This window comes from Mirounga leonina, unplaced genomic scaffold, assembly GCF_011800145.1.
Source record: "Mirounga leonina isolate KUSES-001 unplaced genomic scaffold, KU_Mleo_1.0 Mir_168, whole genome shotgun sequence".
Classification (NCBI taxonomy): Eukaryota; Metazoa; Chordata; class Mammalia; order Carnivora; family Phocidae; genus Mirounga; species Mirounga leonina.
In genome coordinates, this window is record NW_023270426.1 from 47,999,319 (window position 1) to 48,023,334 (window position 24,016).

The window sequence follows — 24,016 nt, forward strand, 5'->3', positions numbered from 1 at the left end:
GAGAAGTTCCAGTTCCAGTTACAATTGTAATAGCAATTTAACAATGTAATGGGACCGACACAGCTACACTTATGGGGAACATAGCATAGTGCATAAACTTGTCAAATCACTAAGTTGTACACCTGAAACTAAGGTAATGTGTGTCAACTCTACTCAAAAGATAATAAATAAGAAAGGGAGGAAGGTAGGAAAGTTCCAGTTAGGTCAGCCGATAAAGACTTTAGGGAGAGGGGCGCCTGGGTGGCTCAGATGGTTAAGTGTCTGCCTTCAGCTCAGGTCATGATCCCGGGGTCCTGGGATCAAGCCCCGCATCGGGCTCCTGGCTCAGCGGGGAGCCTGCTTCACCCTCTGCCTCTGCCTCTGCCCCTGCTCATGCTCTCTCTCTCTCTATCTCTGTGTCTCAAATGACTAAATAAAATCTTTAAAGAAAAAAAAAGTTAAAAAAAAAAAAAAGACTTTAGGGAGAGGAAGTAGTTGATCCAAATCCTTCAAGAATATCTACAGTTTTTTATAAGAAGAAATGGAAAAGGGAAATAAACAATATTGACAGAAAGAGCATGGGCCAAAATCGGTGAAAGAACGTAGGATCAATCTCGCCAAAATGTGATTTAACTAGTCACGAACAGGAGATGGAGCTAGAAAGATAGGTTGGGCCAGATCACGGGAGCCACTGAGCCCAGGCCCAAGTGCTGAGGCACTGTTCACTTCCTTGGAAGCCCTGAAAGGTCTTCGAGCAGAGTATAGACATGGCCACGCGAGGTTTCTAGAGGATTGATCTGCTGCTGTTTATGAACAGAATAATGGGCAGCTGCACGGGTCAGAGAAATAGGGGAGTCAGAAGGAAAAAAATACAGTTTGGATTTTTAACACAATGAGTATGAGCTACAGGTATAGAACGTGAAGGGGAAAATGTCCAGCAGAAAATCAGAAATCCAAAACCAATTTCCAGGAGAGAGAGATGGATTAGACGCTGAGCTCAGAGGACAAGTTCCAAGGAGGTGGTCGTTGAGATTGCACATGAGTGACGTCTGAGGGTAGATCATGTAGAAAGATGTGAGATCGAACAGTTAAAATGTGGGGAAAGGAGCCAACAAAGGAAACCAAGGGAACAACTGGGTAAGATGAGGACTGGAATACAGCACTCTGAGACGCTGAGGGGAAAGGGGGTACACAGGGAGCACGTGGTCACGTGGGAGGGTGAGAGGCTGCACGGAGATGAAAGGGAGGCGGGTCAGGGAAGCTCACAGGAGTTGGCAATCAGCAGTCAAGAGCAGCTCTCTCCCCCCATGTGAGGTAGCCAGAAGCTTCCCTGAGGAGAATTTGAGTGTGATTTGAAGAAGTGGATTTAGTTCATTGATTCGAGAACGTTGTTTTTGAAATGTGGTAACTAGATGGGACACAGTACTTGCACGGTGGCCCCCTGGCTTCTTCTTAGTGTCAGTCCATTTTTAGTTCCTTCCTGCCTTCTAGATCGAAAATAAAGCCGAGCACTTATTTTTACATCCTCGAATCCCTCGCATAACGAACACACATCTTACAAATGATTGCTTGCTTTTAAACCATGCCGCCTTTGATTTTCATGGAGGAAGTAGAGCCCCATGAAGTCCTTGCCCACCAGAGAGAACATAGGCTGTTTAAAACTCTGTCCATACAGGCAACCCATTTGTTTTGGTCTGGGCTTCTTTTAGATCAAAGGTGGATCAGGTACAGGACATAGTGACTGGGAACCCCACGGTCATCAAGATGGTTGTGAGCTTCAACAGAGGTGCCCGAGGACAGAACACGCTGCGCCAGCTCCTGGCTCCAGTGGTGAAAGAGATCCTGGACGACAAGTCCCTGACCATCAACACGAGCCCTGTAGAGGTGTACAAGGCTTGGGTGAACCAACTAGAAACACAGACTGGAGAAGCCAGGTACCTGAGCCCGGAAGATGTTGGTTTTCAGTCATGTTTTATGATCATTTTTACATGGTTATGATATATATCCTCTTAAACTCTCTTAAAAGAACAAAATTTACTGTCCAGAGGCAGTTTTCAACTGAAGATGTTCCCTCCTTTAATGTACCCATGCAGGCCACATTCTTGGACCCTTGCGCATCTCGGTATGACATGGTACTTTCAACTTTCAGTCCTGGTTGACCCCCAAAGCCACAACTTCTGTAATTCTCTCCCTTGGTTGCTCTGTGTGTGTTTCTAAACCTAGACCTAGAAATAGTACAGACTTTCTCTTCACCTGATGATACATACTTTTTTACAGTTACCAAGTGAGTAAGTTTCCTGTGTAAGCATTAATAAGCCAGGTAGGATAGGCTTATTCTGGGTGGTAGTTAGTAAATCTAAGCAATCTCAGCTTTTTATCTTGTGCAAAAGGATGCCTTGTGCAATCGTTAATATACGCACAGAGAATTACGTGGATGGTTCTCACAGCACTGTTTGTAACAGCAAAAAGTTGGGAAAAGTCAAAATATTTAGCTTTGAGGAATTTGTTAAATAAATGTTTGTATAACACATAGTAGACTTAGTAACTGTTTGGAATAATGGTGTAGAAATATTTTTATTGGCATGGAAAAAATGTGGTATAGTTTTCAGTTGTAGTTGAGTACAATAAACCATTTTCTATAAAAATGTGTGTGTGTGTGTGTGTGTGTGTAGGATCTATATGGAATGTGTATATGTATCAACTCTATTATACCCATGTGTGTGTTAGGCCCACATACACAGATGTATAGAGTAGGACTTAGAAATTTATGCACCAAGATATGAAAGATGGTTGTCTCTGGGTTGGTGTTATATTCTTGTTTGTTTATATGCAATTTTTTTCTGCAATGAACATACTGTTTTTTTGTAATTAAAAAAAAAGAGGGATGGCTGGGTAAGCATCCAACTCTTGATCTTAGCTCAGGTCTTGAGCTCAGATTTTGATCTCAGGGTTGGGCTCCATACTGGGGGAACCTACTTAAAAGAAGAGAGAGAGAGAGAGAGAGAAAGTTAGCCGGGTCTGTATCACTTGAGTCTCCTGTTATTTTGCCAGAAGAGTCCCGAGAGAGAGCCTGGAGTCCCCCTCGTCCACTAGTGGCAGGGGGACTGTCCGGGCACATGGGACCTCCCCTCAGTTGGCAAACATTTTGCTCCTGAGGTCAGTGGGTGAAGTCCACTTCACTGTACAAAACTTGATTGTCCAAACAGCTTGGCAAGAACACAAATGCTTGTCCCTAAGCCCCCAATTAATTGAAAGCCCTTGTGTTTTCAGCAAGCTGCCTTATGACGTGACCACCGAACAAGCTCTAACATACCCAGAAGTGAAAAATAAACTGGAGGCATCCATTGAGAATCTGAGAAGGGTCACCGACAAAGTCCTGAATTCTATCATTTCTTCCCTTGATCTCCTGCCGTAAGTTGTACACGTAGCTACTTGAACGTTCTTCCCTCAAAGTTCTTGCAGCACGATGTTAAATAAATCCTGGCAGTCAAGATAGGCATTCTCCCTCATACTGTTTTAACATGATTTTATAAGTTTGCCTGCGTTTGCATTTTAAGTTCATAACTGTTCTCCAAAGAGGGAACACTAAAAACAGTGCTCAGTGACTGTCATCAGTGAAGGTCCTGTGATTCTGTTACCATCTCATTTTATGTTTAATTTTTAAGAAAACTGCTCCACTGTAGTTGACTAGAACAACTGCTTTGTGTTTCTTTCTCACTTAGCCTTTTCCCATTATTTTCTTTTGTCATCTGTTTTACATGTAGTTATGGATTGAGGTATATAGCCAAAGTACTGAAGAATTCGATCCATGAGAAATTTCCTGATGCCACAGAAGATGAGCTATTAAAGGTAGATTTTCAAGGGTCATCTCACCATAGCTTCTGTTGGGGGCGTGAGCCAAAATTATCAGCATTACATTTTGTGAGATTTTCTTTTCCCTCCACATGACTGTTTATAAAAAGCTGCAGGTCTTCTGTTTTGAATGACTGTCAAGATTATTGATGATGCTGAAATTACTTTAGAGATCTTACACATTATTGAGAATCTTTGTATTAGAGTATTTGGGGACAATATGCTCTAATTATGCTATTTTTCACCAAAAATAATTTGGTTAGCTATATTGGTAATGTGTGACTATTTTCACTACCTTTACAGAACTCCTTTTTAGGATTCAGATCAGAAAATGATCTTTCTTGGGACACGGCAATGAATATTTACTTCAATTTTTAAAAATCTAAAACTCTTGAGTTGTTTCTCTTGAAAACGGTCTTTTCCTCTGCATTCCTCCAGATTGTGGGAAACCTCCTATACTACCGGTACATGAACCCAGCTATCGTAGCTCCTGATGGCTTTGATATCATTGACATGACTGCTGGAGGTCAGATCAATCCCGACCAAAGGAGAAACTTGGGATCAGTGGCCAAGGTTCTTCAGCATGCAGCCTCCAACAAGCTGTTCGAAGGAGAAAACGAGCATCTCTCTTCTATGAATAATTATTTATCAGAGACCTATCAAGAGTTCAGGTGAGAGGGGTGATTACTTTTGGAGAAACTTGCAAGATGATGAGCAAAAGTCATGTGTGTTCTGTACTCAGAAGTGAAGTTGGGGCTGAGGGATAGGAACCTCAGGTGATGGCGTGCATTTCTTCTTGCTGGCGCAATGGGGAAAGAACAGGCTGGGTCACTTCAGTCGGGGGCTCCCCATCCCACCCCTGCCCCCAGTGCCCCTGCTACCCTGAATCATCCCCAGATGTTTGATTTCTGCTGTGGACAGAATGAAATCTTTACTCTTCCTGGTGCGCTACTGGCTTATAGGACTTAGAAGTCAGAAAAGCAGATTTCTTCTTCATTGAACTTAAGAAGAGGGTTTTTGGTTCTGTTTTCTTTCTTTTTTTTTTTTTTTAAGATTTTATTTATTTATTTGAGAGAGAGAATGAGATAGAGAGCATGAGGTGGGGAGGGTCAGAGGGAGAAGCAGACTCCCCACCTAGCAGGGAGCCCAGTGTGGGGCTCGATCCTGGGACTCCAGGATCATGACCTGAGCCGAAGGCAGTCGCTTAACCAACTGAGCCACCCAGGCGCCCTTGGTTCTGTTTTCTTTACAAATGTGTCCAATGAGAAAGAACTTGCTTATCTGCATCAGACAATAGTAGGACACTGAGTATTTGGTTTTCAAAAGGCTAGAGAGATCCAGCTTTTATATTTGTTGAGGATTGTATAGGAGTGTGTTCTTTTCTTTAACCTCTGTTACCCATGTAAGACTTACGTCCATTGCCTTGATAGGCATTTCCAAATTCTATCACTGATCTTTCCATGGGAACATGAAAGGAGTGGGTCTGGTAGGAAGATACAGTCACCCTGAAGCTCTCCGAGGAAGCATATTCAATTTGGTGTTCGTTTTTTCTCTTGTTGCCATTCCATTGGTAGGTCGTAGAAATAAGACATAAATGCAGCCTCTGTAACTCCTCACTTAGAAAATTGATTTCCCATTCCTCAGTTTTCCTCTGAGGAGTGGATCTTCCTCTGGAAGAGTGATTTATCTGCTCACAAAGGTAGTTCATGATCATTATTCTCTGTTTAGAATTGTGGCCTCTTGTGAGAAAATTCCCTCCAAATCCTCTTACTACAGGAAGATTTGATATCTCGAGCTGCTAATTTTAGTTCTTCTCACGGATGAAAAATGTACTATTTCTTGTAAATCCTTATCTGCTACTACAGCTTCCCTTTACTTCCTTTTTTCTCAGATTGTTCTTATCAAACATCTGTGGTTCCAGCTCTTCTTCAAAAAGAAACAAAACCAAAGTCCCCCCCACTTCCTCTTAAATTCCTATTTTTTCCTCTCACACTTGTATTTATCCTATGTGTTCCTCAGCAACCTATTAAAAGTGTAGGAAGACAAACTGTCAAAAAAGTGTAGGAAGACCAACTGTCACATGGAAATGTGCTCTTCTCCCGCACCAACAGGGCTGCCCACGATTTAACCTCTTCACCTTTGGGCTGGGAAGGTAGAGGCCTTTTTGGTGTATAAGCCTTGGGTACCCTTAGGAGATAGACCAAAGATAATTTCAGGCATATGAAAATTTACTGCAGGGGCACCTGTGTGGCTCAGTCTGTTAAGTGTCTGACTCTTGATTTTGGCTCAGGTCATGATCTCAGGGAGACTCTCTCTCTCTGCGCCCACAGCCCCCCTACCCTGGGCACACGCTCTCCCTCTCTGTCTCAAATAAATAAATCTTTTAAAAAATAAAATAAATCGGGGGGAAAGATGGCGGAGGAGTAGGGGACCCTATTTCAGCTGGTCCCCGGAATTGAGCTGGATATCTACCGACCACTCTGAGCACCCACGAAACCAGCCTGAGATGTAAGAAGATCTGGATCTCTACAAACAGAATATTGCAGGCGGTTGGTTTTGAGGTACAAAGCGGAGAGCCGTAATTCTGCAGGCAGATACTGGAGGATAAACAGCGGCGGGAGGGTGCCTGGACGTGGGGATCCTACACCGCCGGTGAGCGACAGCCTCGCGGACTGCGGACAGGGCATAGACTCGCAGACCGCAGACCGGTGGTGTCGGGAAAGGACTTTAGGGCAGCCCCCGGGGTGGAAAACCAGACCGGCAGGGTTGCGCGCACGTGAACCGCAGCCCCCGCCGCCCGGACAGAAACCGGAGCGACGGTCACGCACAAGCGAACTGCAGCCTCCGAGGCGGAAACCCAGTGCGCCGGGGTCACACCGGTGAACTGCAGGCCCGGGGTGGAGACCCCAAGCAGCGGAGTCGCACGCATGCGAACTGGGAGCGGCTGGGGGTTTTAGAAGCACAAAGGGCAGAGACGTGCCCCGACCTGGAGGCAGGACTGGGGGCGCTGCGGAGGGGCGCACAACCCAGGCCGCTGCAGTTTATAGCAGCACGGACAGAAACGGAGATGGTGTGGCCTGGAGAGCTCACTGAAGAACAGACTGCGATCTCTCTGCTCGGAGGCAGAGGGTTGGAAACGGTCTCTTCTGCTCTGACTCGCGGAAGAGACACGGAAAGCCTCCAGGGAGAGGCGCCAGAGAACAAAAGCCCCAAAGACTGATTCCCACTGAGCCCATCCCCCGCCACGGGGCGCAGGGAAACTCCGCCCAAACAGGGTTGTTGCAGGCCCATCCCGCAGAAGACAGGCTGGGAAAACAAGAGGCCAGCAACCCTAAGGTCCCAAGAAAACAGGACCTTATCTTGCTTGGGTTCTGGTCAATAATTTGGACTCTATACATTCCCTCAAACACCCATCAACAGAATGACTAGGAGGAGGAGCCCCCAAAACAGAAAAGACTCAGAGATTATGACTTATGCTGCAGATTTACAAATGGATGCAGACATAACCAAGATGTCAGAGATGGAATTCAGGCTAGCAATTGTGAAGACAATGGCTAGAATGGAGAAATCAATTAATGGCAACATAGAGTCTCTAAGGGCAGAAATAAAAGGTGAATTGGCAGAACTTAAAAATGCTATCAATGAGATCCAATCCAATCTAGATAATCTAACAGCTAGGGTAACTGAGACAGAAGAGAGAATAAGTGATCTGGAAGACAGTATAATAGATAAAAAGGGAAAAGAGGAGGCCAGGGAAAAACAGCTCAGAATCCATGAAAATAGAATTAGAGAAATAAGTGACACCATGAGGCGTTCCAATGTCAGAATAATTGGAATCCTGGAGGGAGTGGAGAGAGAGAGAGGGCTAGAAGATGTATTTGAGCAAATTATAGCTGAGAACTTCCCTAATCTGGGGAATGAAACAAACATTCGAGTCCTAGAGGCAGAGAAGACCCTCCTAAGATCAAGGAAAACAGGCCAACACCCCGGCATGTAATAGTAAAACTCGCAAATCTTAGAACCAAGGAAACCATCTTAAGGGCAGTTAGGGGGAAGAGATTCCTTACGTACAGAGGGAGGAACATCAGAATAACATCAGACCTAACCACAGAGACCTGGCAAGCCAGAAAGGCCTGGCAAGACATATTCAGGGTACTAAATGAGAAGAACATGCAGCCAAGAATACTTTATCCGGCAAGGCTTTCATTTAGAATGGATGGAGAGATGCAGAGCTTCCACGACCAGCAGAAGTTGAAAGAATATGTGACCACTAAGCCGGCCCTGCAAGAAATATTAAGGGGGGTTCTATAAAAGGAGAAAGGAAGAGTGATCTACAACAGAAATTTACAGGGACAGTCTATAAAAACAACATCTTCACAGGCAACATGATGACAATTAATTCATATCTTTCAATAATCACTCTCAACATGAATGGCCTAAACGCTCCCATAAAACGGCACAGGGTTGCAGATTGGATAAAAAGACAGGACCCATCCATATGCTGTCTACAAGAGACTCATTTTGAACCTAAAGATACATCCAGACTGAAAGTGAAGGGATGGAGGTCTATCTTCCATGCCAGCGGACCTCAAAAGAAAGCTGGGGTAGCAATTCTTATATCAGACAAATTAGATTTTAAACTAAAGTCTGTAATAAGAGACACATAAGGACACTATATCATTCTTAAAGGGTCTATCCAACAAGAAGATTTAACAATTGTAAATATCTATGCCCCCCAACATGGGAGCAGCCATAAGCCAACTGTTAACCAAAATAAAGAGTCATATTGATAACAATACGTTAATTGTAGGAGACCTCAATACTCCACTCTCAGCAATGGACAGATCATCTAAGCAGAAAATCAACAAGGAAACAAGAGCTTTGAATGATACATTGGACCAGATGGACCTCATAGATATTTACAGAACATTCCACCCTAAAACAACAGAATACTCATTCTTCTCGAGCGCACATGGAACTTTCTCCAGAATAGACCATATACTGGGTCACAAATCAGGTCTCAACTGATACCAAAAGATTGAGATTATTCCCTGCATATTCTCAGACCACAGTGCTCTAAAACTGGAACTCAATCACAAGAAAAAATTTGGCAGAAGTTCAAACACTTGGAAGCTAAAGACCACTCTGCTCAAGAATGTTTGGGTCAACCAAGAAATCAAAGAAGAACTTAAACAATTCATGGAAATCAGTGAGAACGAAAACACATCGGTCCAAAACCTATGGGATACTGCAAAGGCGGTCCTAAGGGGGAAATACATAGCCATCCAAGCCTCACTCAAAAAAATAGAAAAATCCCGAATTCACCAACTAACTCTACACCTTAAAGAACTAGAGAAAAAGCAACAAACGACGCTTAAGCCACGCATTAGAAGAGAAATAATTAAAATTAGAGCAGAAATCAATGAATTAGAAACCAGAAACATAGTAGATCAGATCAATGAAACTAGAAGTTGGTTCTTTGAAAGAATAAGATTGATAAACCACTGGCCAGACTTATCCAAAAGAAGAGAGAAAGGACCCAAATTAATAAAATTATGAATGAAAGGGGAGAGATCACGACTAACACCAAGGAAATAGAAACAGTTATTAGAAATTATTATCAACAACTATATGCCAATAAACTGAGCAATCTGGATGAAATGGAGGCCTTCCTGGAAACCTATAAGCTGCCAAGACTGAAACAGGAAGAAATTGACAACCTGAATAGGCCAATAACCAGTAACGAGATTAAAGCAGTGATCAAAAACCTCCCAAAAAACAAGAGTCCAGGGCCTGATGGATTCCCTGCGGAATTCTACCAAACATTCAAAGAAGAAATAATACCTATTTTACTGAAGCTGTTTCAAAAAATAGAAACAGAAGGAAAACTTCCAAACTCATTCTATGAGGCCAGCATTACCTTAATCCCCAAGCCAGGCAAAGACCCCATCAAAAAGGAGAATTTCAGACCGATATCCCTGATGAATATGGATTCCAAAATCCTCAACAAAATCCTAGCTAATAGGATCCAACAATACATTAAAAGGATCATCCACCATGACCAAGTGGGATTTATCCCCGGGATGCAAGGGTGGTTCAACATTCACAAATCAATCAATGTGATAGAACATGTCAATAAAAGGAGGGAGAAGAACCATATGGTCCTCTCAATTGATGCAGAAAAAGCATTTGACAAAATACAACATCCTTTCCTGATTAAAACTCTCCAGAGTATAGGGATAGAGGGAACATTCCTCAAGCTCATAAAATCCATCTATGAAAAACCCACAGCAAATATCATCCTCAATGGGGAAAAGCTGAGAGCCTTTCCCTTAAGATCAGGAACACGTCAAGGGTGCCCACTCTCACCACTGTTGTTCAACATAGTACTAGAAGTCCTAGCAACAGCAATCAGACAACAAAAAGAAATAAAAGGTATTCAGATTGGCAAAGAAGAAGTCAAACTCTCTCTTTTCGCAGACGACATGATACTTTATGCGGAAAACCCAAAAGACTCCACCCCCAAATTACTAGAACTCATCCAGCAATTCAGTAATGTGGCAGGATACAAAATCAATGTACAGAAATCAGTTGCTTTCATATACACAACGCAACTGTAGAAAGAGAAATTAAAGAAACTATTCCATTTCACCAAAAACCATAAGATACCTCGGAATAAACCTAACCGAAGAGGTAAAGGAGCTATACTCTAGGAACTACAAAACACTCATGAAAGAAACTGAAGAAGACAGAAAAAGATGGAAAAATATTCCATGCTCATGGATCGGAAGAATAAACATTGTTAAAATGTCTATGCTACTCAGAGCAATCTATACCTTCAATGCCATCCCAATCAAAATTCCAATGACATTTTTCAAAGTGCTGGAACAGACAATCCTAAAATTTGTATGGAATCAGAAAAGCCCCCGAATTGCCAAGGAGATGTTGAAAAAGAAAAACAAAGCTGGAGGCATCACATTGCCCAATTTCAAGCTGTATTACAAAGCAGTGATCACCAAGCTATATTACAAAGCATGGTACTGGCACAAAAACAGACATACAGACCAATGGAACAGAATAGAGAACCCAGATAGGGACCCTCAACTCTATGGTCAAATAATCTTTGACAAAGCAGGAAAAGACATGCAATGGAAAAAAGACAGTCTCTTCAATAAATGGTGCTGGGAAAATTGGACAGCCACATGCAGAAGAATGAAACTCGACCATTCTCTAACACCATTTGCAAAGATAAACTCAAAGTGGATGAAAGACCTCAATGTGAGACAGGAATCCATCAAAATCCTAGAGGAGAACATAGGCAGTAACCTCTTTGACATTGGCCACAGCAACTTCTTCCAAGATACATCTTCAAAAGCTAGTGAAACAAAAGCAAAAATGAACTTTTGAGACTTCATCAAGATAAAAAGCTTCTGCACAGCAAAGGAAACAGTCAACAAAACAAAGAGGCAACCCACAGAATGGGAGAAGATATTTGCACATGACACTACAGATAAAGGGCTGGTATCCAAAATCTATAAAGAACTTCTCAAACTCAACACCCAAAAAACAAATAATCAAGTCAAAAAGTGGGCAGAAGAGATGAACAGACACTTCTCTGAAGAAGACATACAAATGGCTAACAGACACATGAAAAAATGTTCATCATCATTAGCCATCAGGGAAATCCAAATGAAAACCACACTGAAATACCACCTTACACCAGTTAGAATGACCAAAATGGGCAGGGAAAGAAAACAAATGTTGGAGAGGTTGTGGAGAAAGGGGAACCCTCTTACACTGTTGGTGGGAATGCAAGTTGGTACAGCCACTTTGGAAAACAATGTGGAGGTTCCTCAAAAATTTAAAAATAGAGCTACCCTATGACCCAGCAATTGCACTACTGGGTATTTACCCCAAAGACACAGATGTAGTGAAAAGAAGGGCCATATGCACCCCAATGTTCATAGCAGCAATGTCCACAATAGGCAAACTGTGGAAAGAGCCAAGATGCCCTTCAACAGATGAATGGATAAAGAAGATGTGGTCCATATATACAATGGAATATTACTCAGCCATCAGAAAGGATGAATACCCAACTTCTACATCAACATGGATGGGACTGGAGGAGATTATGCTAAGTGAAATAAGTCAAGCAGAGAAAGTCAATTATCATATGGTTTCACTTATTTGTGGAACATAAGGAATAGCATGGAGGACATTAAGAGAAGGAAGGGAAAAATGGGGGGGGTAATTGGAGGGAGAGATGAACCATGAGAGACTATGGACTCTGAGAAACAAACAGGGTTTTAGAGAGGAGTGGGGAGGGGGGATTGGTTAGCCCGGTGATGGGTATTAGGGAGGGCACGTACTGCATGGAGCACTGGGTGTTATACGAAAACAATGGATCATGGATCACTACATCAAAACCTAATGATGTATTGTATGGTGACTAACATAACATAATAAAATTAAAAACTACTGGGGCGCCTGGGTGGCTCAGTTGGTTAAGCGACTGCCTTCGGCTCAGGTCATGATCCTGGAGTCCCGGGATCGAGTCCCGCATCGGGCTCCCTGCTCGGCAGGGAGTCTACTTCTCCCTCTGACCCTCCTCCCTCTCATGCTCTCTGTCTCTCATTCTCTCTCTCAAATAAATAAATAAATAAATAAATAAATAAATAAATAAATAAATAAATCTTTAAAAAAATTAAATTAAATTAAAAACTACAAAAAACTAAAAATAAAAAATAAAAATAAAATAATCTTTCCTTCTCCCTCTGCTCCTCCCCTCTTGCACTCTCCCTCTTAAAAAAAAAAAAAAAAAAGGAAGAAAATTTACCACATTATAGAATGAAATACCTTCTCTGCCTGTACAAAAGGATCACTTCTATACCATGACCAGAGCCCCTGGCTGTCTTGAACTCCCTGTCTAAATTTGCTATTATTTAAAGAGCAGACTTTTTAGAATCTGATTATTGGGAGAATGGGACATGGTACATATTAGTGTGTCTAGCCTTAACAGTGTTTCCATCAGTCAGCAACTATTGCTTGGATCAACTAGGAGTAGAGTAGGCTTAACTTGAATTTCAGTCATGTTGGCAACAGAAGCTCTGAAGGGTTATTAGGCCCAGGAGCTGTGCCGTTTAAAAGAGCACATTTGGGCGCCTGGGTGGCTCAGTCCTTAAGCGTCTGCCTTCAGCTCGGGTCATGATCCCAGGGTCCTGGAATCGAGCCCCGCATCAGGCTCCTTGCTCAGCAGGAGAGTCTGCTTCTTCCTCTCCTTCTCCCTGCTTGTGCTCTCTCTCCCTCACTCTCTCTCAAATAAATAAATAAAATCTTTTTAAAAATAAATAAAGTAGCACATTTGATAAATTGCTTTCCAGATTATTTTCTCTAGAAAGACTTGATTCTTAGATCAAAGACTATCAGTCTTGACATTTTTGTCTAAATTTCAGAGGCCCTGTTTTCAAAATAACATTTTCTAAAATAACCATAATTTGGGCTCCTGGGTGTCTCAGTCGGTTAAGCGTCTGCCTTCGGCTCAGGTCATGATCCCAGGGTCCTGGGATCGAGGCCTGCATCGGGCTCCCTGCTCAGGGGAATCTGCATCTCCCTCTGCCTCTGCCTGCCACTCCCCCTGCTTGTGTGCTCGCTCTCTCTCTCTCTCAATCTCTCTCTCTGTGTCAAATAAATAAATAAAATCTTTAAAAAAAATAAAAAATAAAAATAAACAAAATAAATGAAATAAAATAACCATAATTTGACTACATTGAGTCACTAACAGAACCTGAGGCTATGTTGCTCTCTCTATTCCTGCTTGAGGAGCTGGGTCCAACATACAGAAACATGGACTCAGCTTCCATAGTTAGGAGCCATTCTGGAAGATGATGTAACAAGTTCCCCCCTCCCCAACACACACACACACACACACGCACACATGCACACACACACACATAGTTTGGGATGGAGAATAAAGCACTAGTCATAATTCATGATTTCCTCAGTGTTTTGACAAAGCTATTTACCTCAGGAATTTGAACTCTGTCTTAAGAATTTGTTTTCTTTGTTAGGAAATATTTCAAAGAAGCCTGTAATGTCCCTGAGCCAGAAGAAAAGTTTAATATGGATAAATACACAGATGTGGTGACAGTCAGCAAACCAGTCATTTATATTTCAATTGAAGAAATCATCAGCACACATTCAGTAAGTGGGGTTGGAAAAGGGTCTTAGCACGGTTCAGATGCGATTTTGTTAAAAATGCTTAGTCTCTACGGGGCTTCCTGTAAGCATGTGCTAATAATACTCATACTCAGAATCCTAAGAAACCTTCGATTATTTATTCCCTGACTTACACATGAATAAGATTCCTTTTCCCAAACAAGCCACATTTACTTTTTACATGGTGCATTTATTCCCTCTAGTGCATAATAAAGCTCCTCCCAAATCAGAAAATTTACTTCTTACATGATCTGTTGACAAAGTCAGATTGTGAATGTCAAGTTTAAGTCCTGAGCAGGGATAGGCCCTGCTATTTCCTCTACCCACCAGGGCTGCACTGCCTGAACCCCCACACTATTTCTCTTCCCCTTCCTAGAATCTTCCCAGCTTTTCCAGTAAAATTCTGGGATAATGAGAATATTCTCTCTCTCCCAATATTGAACATAAAGATAGGGAAAATAGGCTGTTTAAGGTTAGGAAAGAGAGGACACCCCACCCAACATTAGCTGCCTGCAAAGAATCATTTCTGTTGTTCTGGAAAATCCCATTTCTCAAAGGCAGTTTCATAGTCTGTGGTATGTCACAATGTCTCCATCTAGATGGCGTGCAAACGTCACCACCATCAGCCATGAAAAGAATATTAAGTGTCTGTTGGGGTCAGGGCACTTAGCTCAGCATGGGAAAGCCTTAGATGGCTCCTCAGTCATTTAAAGTAAAAAGAGGCTAAGCATTGAGAGTTTCTTTGGATTTTTGTTTGGGTTTTTTTGTTGTTTTTTTTGTTTGGAAAAAACCAATTGGAAAGTATTTCCTGAAAAACCTGGTTCCTAAAAGATAATCTTTTTGAAAATAGCTTACCACCGTGCTCCTCCAAGAGAAGTCTTAGGGACATGTTTAGAAACATACTCCAGACCTCCCAATTCAGAACTTACACTCTAACAAGAACCCAGGTTCTGCAGATACACACTAGAGGTCAAAAAGCCCTCATTAAGGGTATACTCAGTTGGGATTACACACAACTACAAGGAAAGCATAACAAATACACACCTCTGAAAGGTCCTATCCCACCCCCATCAAAGCAGATACACTAACAGGAGGCAAAATTGGCTACTAAAATTTCAGTCCGTGTTATTAAGCTCTTCTAACTAACAAACTAAAGCTTGAATACAGGTTTTGAAAAAAGATTGGACCTGCTTTTGGTTTCCCTCTTTCAGGGATGGAACAAGGAACCACCCTGACATTTGCAACAAGCTCTCCATGAGTATTTTGAGTGACCTTAAACAAAGGCGGGTCTGAACGGCCAGCCAAAGGAGTGAGTTGGTTGATCAAATGAAGAGGCTATACTTCTTTTCTCTATGTATAAACACTCAAAATCATAAAACATGTCCAGCAATGCAACATTTGCAAAACTGCTCTAATGAGCAAGTGGACTCATTCATATTTGAGCAACGACTGTTGTCTTTTTTATGGTAGATTATCTGTCTTAAAAAAATGTCCACATCCTGGCTACACATTTGTTGAGGGCAGTATCTTCATGCAGAAAAAGCGGGGCGGAGTTATCTTTTAGAATGAGACATTCTTTCCCAGGGATAGCCATGAAAAAAATGTTGCTGTATTCAGCTAGACTGTTACTCTTTAAGGAGAAATCATCTGTTCTTTTTGTTAACAAAAATTGAAAAGAGGGGGTTCTGTTTTCCTGGGAAATCTGGCTTGTGACCGGTTTGGATTGTCTTCATGTGTTAGGCTGGAAGCAGATGTCTAACGTGGGAGTACTGTGACTGCCGAGAAAGACTATTCTGTTTACAGTCTGTCTCAAACGAGGAGGTGTCCACATCTACACAGAAGCCTGGCGGCAGCTCAGCCCACACAACCTGTGACCCCCTGCTTGCCCCTTGTCCTCTAAGGAACATGTAGACCCTCAAAATAAGCTCCTTAAAGAGACATTTTCAAGACAGTTTTCTGTTCTGTAATCACCAGAATAAAGGGTTGAAACTAGCTGCCTAAATCCTCACTCCCCAAAGACAGCAGCCGAATCAGCTCTCCTGTCTCTTCAGAGAACAGGAACTTAAAGTTATACCTTATTTTGTTCTGTTACTAATGTACCTTCCCCCAGAAATATGCATCCTACCATTCCAGATGTCACTATGTCATTTTATCACCTTTATTACTTATGTAATGCCTCTCTTTACACGCTTCGCATCCTTTTGGGGATTGCGTACCAGAAACAACACCTGGTACATCTAGGTCTCAGGCCAAGGAAGCATACAGGCGTTTCTGTGATCCCTACCCTTGAAAGATCTTCAATTGCCAGGCAGATTGAAATAGCTAATGTGGTGATTTTTTTTTATATATAGCCATACTGTTTGATTACCACTTAATTTTTCCCTGAAGAGATATGGAAATGTGCTTCCAGTTTATTAGCAGAGAGACTTCTGCCTCATTTTAGGCACTTTCCTCCCCACATTTGACCTTTTCTGTCAAGGTGGGCTGGAGCACGGGGTTAAGTGGTAGAAGGCTTCTTGGAGGCACATCTCACCAGATCTTGCCGAAAGAGGGTTTTATGGGCACCTTTCACAAAGCTACAATTTCTTCACGTAAAGTAGGCATTTACCTCTAAGACAATATTAAAAACTGTGTTTCCCTGTGGTCTCTAATTTTAATAAATGTCAAACTTGTAATTAAGATTCAAACAATAGGGGTGCCTTACTCCTCTGCCGGTAGAGTATGGGACTCTTGATCCTCGGGGTTATGAGTTCAAGCCCCATGTTGAGCATAAAGCTTACTTTAAAAAAATAAAAATAAAAATAAAACAGTATTAGAAGAAAATTATCTTGAAAAACTGGAAAGGGAACTTGGCGTAAAAATGGTAGCACTTAGGAATTTACTTTTAATTGTTTGTGTCTCTGTGTTTATTGCTGTTTCTGTAAAGCTCCTGTTGGAACACCAGGATGCAATTGCACCTGACAAACAGGACTTGCTGAATGAACTACTGGAATCCCTGGGAGAGGTACCTAGTGTGGAGTCTTTTCTTGGTAAGAGCTTCTGCCTTCTATTTATCCTGTGGTTTGTGTTTAGTTGTTCAGTTTTCCTATTCTAGATCAAAATAATCTTAATATGTAACCTTACTTAAGAAGATAACTACACTAGCCCCTTCTTACATTAAGAGTTCTGTAATTCATAGTGTCCTAGGTTACAAATCAATTAGATAGCAATTAAACTCTAGATGCATCAAAAGGGATTAGTCAACCTATATCATAAAGAAATCATTAAAGAGCCAAATTTATTACAAATTCCTTGCTGTATTTTATAACGATTTCTTTTATTAAGTTCTCTTTTAGTAATATTTTCATGTTTTGAGTATCTGTGCCCCCATGTTATTTTACAGTTTAAATCAAAGACTTTTTAAGGGGTGACTGGCTGGCTCAGTCGGTGGAACATGCGACTCTTGATCTTGGAGTTGTGGATTCGAGCTCCGTGTTGGGGGTAGAGATTACTTAAAATCTTTTTAAAAAAAAAAGAGAGAAAGATTTTAAAAGCCTCTTGGAATATATTAGTATATGTTTTGTTTTGTTTATGAAGACCATTATCCCCTGTACAACAAAGCCTGTCTTTCCCATAGAACATTTATCTTGCTTTGCTGATGCCAACACAATGAGTGAATGGTAAGAATAACAATGTTTTATTTCTGCAGGGGAAGGAGCAGTTGACCCCAATGACCCTAACAGGGCAAATACACTAAATCAACTCTCAAAGATTGAGATTTCCCTTTATTTGACAAGCAAGTACGACCTAGGGGACGGTGAAGCTATAGATGGCCAAAGCCTCATGATAAAGTAAGTTTGGGGCATAATGGGCACATTGTGTCTCGGATTATGCATCTTAAAACATGCAAATTTAAATAGGCTGAATCCCCAAATAATTCGTTTTAATGTATCTAAATATCGAAATACGTTGTTTATTCATCAAACATCTGACCAAAGGATAATAGACTACTTATCATTTAAGAGGGAACTAAATGTTATAATAGTTTATAAAGCTTATCTTGTTTTTCACTTTTCCATGTAGCAATTTGATTCCTTTCTTTTAAGAAACAAAGTGATTAATTCTGCCTGTAGAAGTCCTTAGGTAACTGAAGGGAAATACCTGTTTCAGAGTGGTAAAAAGATTAATGAGGAAATACTTGAAAGCATATTTAATGTCTGGGATCCAGTGTTAATACAAAAGGCACACCATGGTAAGACCTAACACTATCATCTGCTTTATTAACCTTCTTTCCTATTACTCTAAGCCCGGATATGTTTACCAGCTTTGACTTATACCCTAGTTCCTGCCCCTGAGCATTTATAATGAAGCATTCATGCTTTTATACTGTATTGTTTCCATCAAGGCCTCTGGATGTTCCACACCAGTCCTTTACACACGGAATACGAAAGAATGAGATCCGTCACCATAAATCAAAACACCATAAACCAAAACATATGCTCACCAAACAATACAGTTTTTAAGAACTTACATAAACAAAAGGGTGCATGTTAAGTCAGTTGTGTCTGAGACTGAGGTGGAGAATGGAAGTGGGAAATGGGGCCAAAATGGAATAATTATGTATTTAAATAATACTTCACAAATTACTTCCAAGTTGCATGTCCTGAGTTCTGAGGTGGTTTTCATTTGTAACAAGAGCTTTCCTTTCTGCCCCTGACGGGATTCAAACAGTGCTCATCTCCAGTTAAGTTTTTTCCAGATATTCATCATCATCCATTAAAATGGCAAAAAAAAAAAAAAAAAAAAAAACTTATTCAGTGTCCTATGTTGCAACCTGTGCTTCTTCTCTTCGGCTTCATTAGTTTGTGCTCAGATTTTCTAAGGTTTCATCTACGTGTGTAGCAAATCCTCAGTACCTGCTCTGTGTCCATGGCCCTGGCTTGATGCTGGGGAGACAGCAGTAAGCAAGCCATTAACGGTCTCTGCCCTCTGGGGGTCTGAAGTCTGCCAGCGGGGAACAGGACAGAGGCCAAGCTGCAGGACTCTTACACAACCTTGCCCTCAGAAGAGGTGAGGGCAGTTCCTTAGACTACTGAAGAGCAAGTCAGATTGAATTTGCAGAGACGACACAGGGCAGCGCAACAGAGAAGGGCCGGGGAGGAACCGTGCAGTCTGTTCTCTGGGTTCCTCGGGGAAAGTGCCAATTATAAAGGTAACTGAAAATGCAGATTGTGTGGTTCTGCCATACAAATTAAAGGAGGCCAATGGGGTGCCTGGGTGGCTCAGGCGTCTGCCTTCAGCTCAGGTCATGATCCCAGGGTCCTGGGATCAAGCCCCGCTTCGGGCTCTTGGCTCAGCAGGGAGCCTGCTTCTCCCTCTCCCTCTGCTCATCTTCTCTCTCTCTCTCTCTCTATCTCTGTGTCTTAAATGAATGAATAAAATCTTTAAAAACAAAAACAAATTAAATGAGGCCAAGCATCCTATGATCTCATATGCTTTGTCCTTAGAAGTAATGGGAAGAAATTTTCTCGTAATTGGCTTGGTCTGTTATTTGAACATCATTTTCTAAAGGCAGTCAACTCAAATATGTGCATTAATGAATGGAAATCACAATGTGGGTAGTCTAAAATATCACATAATTTCAATATCCTGTATTTATATATATTTATACAGTCTCCATGGGTCTGTGAACTTTTGGAATTCATTTTAAAAGCAAAACCATGTAAGTCAGACCTGTTGGGCAGCCATATGTCTTAGCTAGAGAAACCTGGTCCATTGTCCTACCTGCCTCAGCCCTTGTGGGGCTCTGTCACAGCTCCCCACTGTGTACGGGAAACAAATGCTGTCTATTCCTGTAATCACTATACTAAGTAGAGCCACTCATTTTTTCTTATTGTAGTAAAATACACATAACATAAAATTTATCATTTTAACCTTCTAAAGTGTACAATTCAGCGGTACTTAGTACCTTCAGGATGTTACACAACCTTCACTACTTTCTAGTTCCAGAACATTTTCATCACCCCAAAAGTAAACCTCATACCCATTAAGCAGTCACTCCCCACTATCCTGGGACATCCTTCCAGGCCATGCTCCCTAGTCCCTAGTCCCTGGTCCCCGGGCCCTGGTCCCTGGTGCTTTCTGTCTCTGTGAACTTGCCTATCTGGGTATTTCATATAAATGGAATCATACACTACGTAGCCTTTTGTGTCTGACTTCTTTGACTCCGCACAGTGTTTTTGGCTGAATAATATTCCATTGCATGGATATACCACATTTATCCTGGACATTTGGGTTGTTTGCACCTTCTTGTGACTAATACTGCTATGAACATTGGTGTGCAAGTTTTTATTTGAACACCTGTTTTCAGTTCTTTTGGGTGTAAACCTAGCAGTGGAATTGCTGGGTCTTAAGGTAATTCTAAATTTAGCTTTCTGAGGAACTGCCAAACTTTTTTCACAGTAGCTGTACCATTTTATATTCCCACCACCAAGGTATAAGAGTTCCAATTTTTCCACAGTTTCACCAATACTTAAATTCTCTTTTGTGGTGTTGTTATAGCCATTCTAGTGTGTATAAAGTAGTATCTCATCATAGCTTCGATTTGCATTTCCCTGATGATTAATAACATTCAGTGTCTTTCTGTGTCTTTGTCAGCCATTTGTATACCCTCTTTGTAGAAATGTCTGTTCAAGTCCTTTGCCCCATTTTTAATTGGATTGTTTGTCTTTCTGTTGCAGAGTTCTAAGAGTTCCTTCTATATTCTGGATAGTAGACCCCTACCAGATTTATGATTTGCATATATTCTTCCCCTTTGATGGGTTGTCTTTTTAGTCTCTTGGTAATATTCTTTCATGTACAAAAGTTTTTTAACTTGGCAAAGGACAGTTAATGTATTTTTTTGTTGTTACTTGTGCTTCTCGTGTCATATATAAAAAATCATTGCCCAATCTAAGGTGATGAAGATTTACTCCTATGTTTTCTTCTAAGAGTTTTACAGTTTTTGCTTTTATATTTAGGTGTATTATCCCTTTTGAGCTAATTTTTGTGTTTGGTGTAAGGCAGTAGTCCAATTTCATTTTTTTTTTTTTTTTTTTGCATGTGGATGTTCATTTATCTTACCACCATTTATTAAAGACACTTTTTCTCAAAGGTACAAAGGTACCCTTGTCAAAAGCCAATTGACCACACACATATGCCTTTCTGGACTTTCAATTATATACCATTCATCTTAATATCAGTCCTTATCCTAGTCCCACATTGCACTGATCACTGTAGCTTTGTAATAAGTTTTGAAATTGGTAAGTCCTCCGACTTGTTCTTTTTCAAGAAGCCTTTTGTTCTTTGGGGTTCCTTGCAATTCAGTGTGAATTGTAGAATCAACTTTCTCATTTCTATAGAAAGGTTTTTGGGCTAGTGTTTTAATAATTCTTAATAATTCACTGCTTTCCTAGACCTCTGGGGTCTAGACAGCCTTCCTCTGGGCATACTCTGAGATCCTGCTGTAGGCAGAGCCCTTCACTAAGCAGCCCAGTTAGTGGTCAGTGTGGGATGACAAACTGAAACAACGATTGACCAGGTGGCCTTCTGTGAAAGTGGAATTTGGGTATTGTCCAAAAGATTCAATAGAATTAGCTCCATGATATTAGCCAAACCTTACTTTCAAAGACATTATACTTTAGGTATATATTTGAAAATCTTGCTAATAATAGATAATTATAAGATGTGTCAGTGATAGCAAGCTTAGAGACCATCTAGTCCACATCTGTATCTTTGAGGTGAGGAAATGTAAGTCTAAAATTATGGGAAGCAAGTAACTAGTCACTGGCATGCTTTAAGTTCATAAGCCCTTTATTATGGATATTCCATTAATAGACTCTTTAAATACTGATTTGAAAACTCTTATGGGGATGTCTTTTTTCCAAGCTAATAAACCAAATTCCTAATTCAAACATAATATATAGTTCTTAGAGATCTTCATTACAGAACCAAACTTAACTAAAATCAGACAATGCCTTTCAGAAGTTAGTGTGAAATGGACAATCATGGAATGCAGAGCATTTAAGACATGAAAATACCTGGCTTTTCTCTATAAAAAAAAAAAATCCATTTTGCTTCCTCTTTAAACAGGTTGTGTTTTTAACTTTCAGAAATGTCTTCTTATGATTAGTTACAAATAACTAGCCTTACAGTGATGAGTAACTCATCTCCATGGGGGCAGGACTTACGCTAGTAACTTTATACCATGCTAGCTTTATAATTCTTAGCGATTAGCTGAAGATGATAGCAAACACCTATGAAGTGCTTACCACGTGACAGGCACTCTCTTACAGATTCAGATAGATAATAATATACATGTGTATTATATACATATATATTCAATTATATATAATATTCCATAGATATGATTTATAGATATATAGAGATATATATGAGATTTGTCATTTTATACTCTCAGCAACCATAAGAGGTAGAGGTGATTACCTATATTTTACATAGAGGCACAGAACAGACAAAAATTCTTTCCTAGGTAATATGGCTAGTAAGTAGAGAATAGATTCAAACTCAGATGATCTTAACTCTTCCAGGGCCTGCCCTCACAAGATTTTACAGCTCATTGAGGGCAAGGCTCTTTGTACTCTTGGGAATCTTAGAATAAATAATGAGAATGATAGCAGAGCAGTTACTTCATAACCGATGCTGGGGCATCTTTCCAGGCCAGAGAGGAAGACAGACCGACCGATGGGAGGGACATGAAGGCACAGATGGGGGTAGGAAGAACATTGTGTTTCCCTTCTGTATATATATGGAATAAGGAGCCTGAGTTTGGGCTTTTGCCATTTTGCCAAGACTACCAACCCTGCTGATTACTAAAAGAACAAACCAGAAAAGCCTGGTTGAGACCTCCTGGGGAGACCTGGGATTACAGCCTCCATCTGGCACTTACTAGCCATAGAACTCTGAGCAAGTCACCTTAGCATCAGTCTCCTCATCTCTAAAATGGGGAAGAAGGCAGAGGGAGAGGGGAAGGAAGGGATACAATGAGCCAAAGAAGGCATGCATTAACACTGTATAAATTACAGAAAACTACACAATTCTAAATCTCTCTCATTATAATTCATGATTCTACTTAAAATATGTGAACTTTGGGGCGCCTGGTGGGCTCAGTAGGTAGAGCAAGTGATTCTTGATCTCGGGGTCATGAGTTCAAGCCCCATGTTGAACGTAGAGCTTATTTTTTTTTAAAAATGTGATCCTCATGACCTTTATTAAGCTTGTTTTTCTACAGGAGTCTGCGTGCTTTGGTAGAAGGCACTGTTTGTGGATTTAATCAAACTTAACTGCCCGGGTGCTTCAGTTGTCATTTCTCAAGAACTTTTTTTCCTATCCCATGATTCAGTTGAGGCATCTATCATCCCACCTGAAAGATTTCTTTGCTTTTGGTACAAACTCGCATGGGCACCAAATGGCTAAGGTGATATTTGCTGTCTGGTGATAAAAATGTGTAATCATGTTAGAAGAATTTTAAACAACTGGAAATATTCCTTAGATTGCACAAACATGAATTCCTTTTCAAACTTGGACAAGCTGTAAGTCAGATGGCAGAGGGGGAGGCTCAGCGATGCTACCGGTCAGAGCATCATAAAAGATGCCTTATGAGCGGAATGGCCAAATCTAAGAGGTCACACCGGTTTACAAGCACCACGTGGTCTCATTTATCAACAATAGGATTTGAACACAGCTGCGATGAACAAACTCCCCACTGTATTTCTTTTCTTCTTAATTCTTCCTCAGAATTAAAGTCCTTGGTTTGATTGGCCTATCTTACCTATTGTTTGAACAGCCAGGGAGCCAGTCCTCTCCACCCAGTTAGTTGATTTATGGTGGTTAGACCATATCTAGAATATTGTGTTTGCATTGGGGTGAGGAGGGGACACATCTTAAGATCTTTGACAACAGATGGGAGCAAAACTATGAACTCTTTTTTTTA

The 24,016-nt window shown here is 41.0% G+C and overlaps 1 protein-coding gene across 4 annotated transcripts in view; it reads left to right on the forward strand.

Moving 5' to 3' along the window:
- Positions 1 to 24,016, forward strand: part of IQGAP2 (IQ motif containing GTPase activating protein 2) — a 289,919-nt gene that overhangs the window by 249,677 nt on the left and 16,226 nt on the right. For all 4 annotated transcript variants that reach the window (XM_035014677.1, XM_035014676.1, XM_035014674.1 and 1 more), the window contains 7 exons: positions 1,689 to 1,913; positions 3,250 to 3,390; positions 3,744 to 3,828; positions 4,270 to 4,502; positions 13,899 to 14,031; positions 16,973 to 17,075; positions 17,735 to 17,876. In XM_035014677.1, coding sequence (XP_034870568.1) covers positions 1,689 to 1,913; positions 3,250 to 3,390; positions 3,744 to 3,828; positions 4,270 to 4,502; positions 13,899 to 14,031; positions 16,973 to 17,075; positions 17,735 to 17,876 — 1,062 coding nt within the window. The remainder of the gene's footprint in view (positions 1 to 1,688; positions 1,914 to 3,249; positions 3,391 to 3,743; positions 3,829 to 4,269; positions 4,503 to 13,898; positions 14,032 to 16,972; positions 17,076 to 17,734; positions 17,877 to 24,016) is intronic.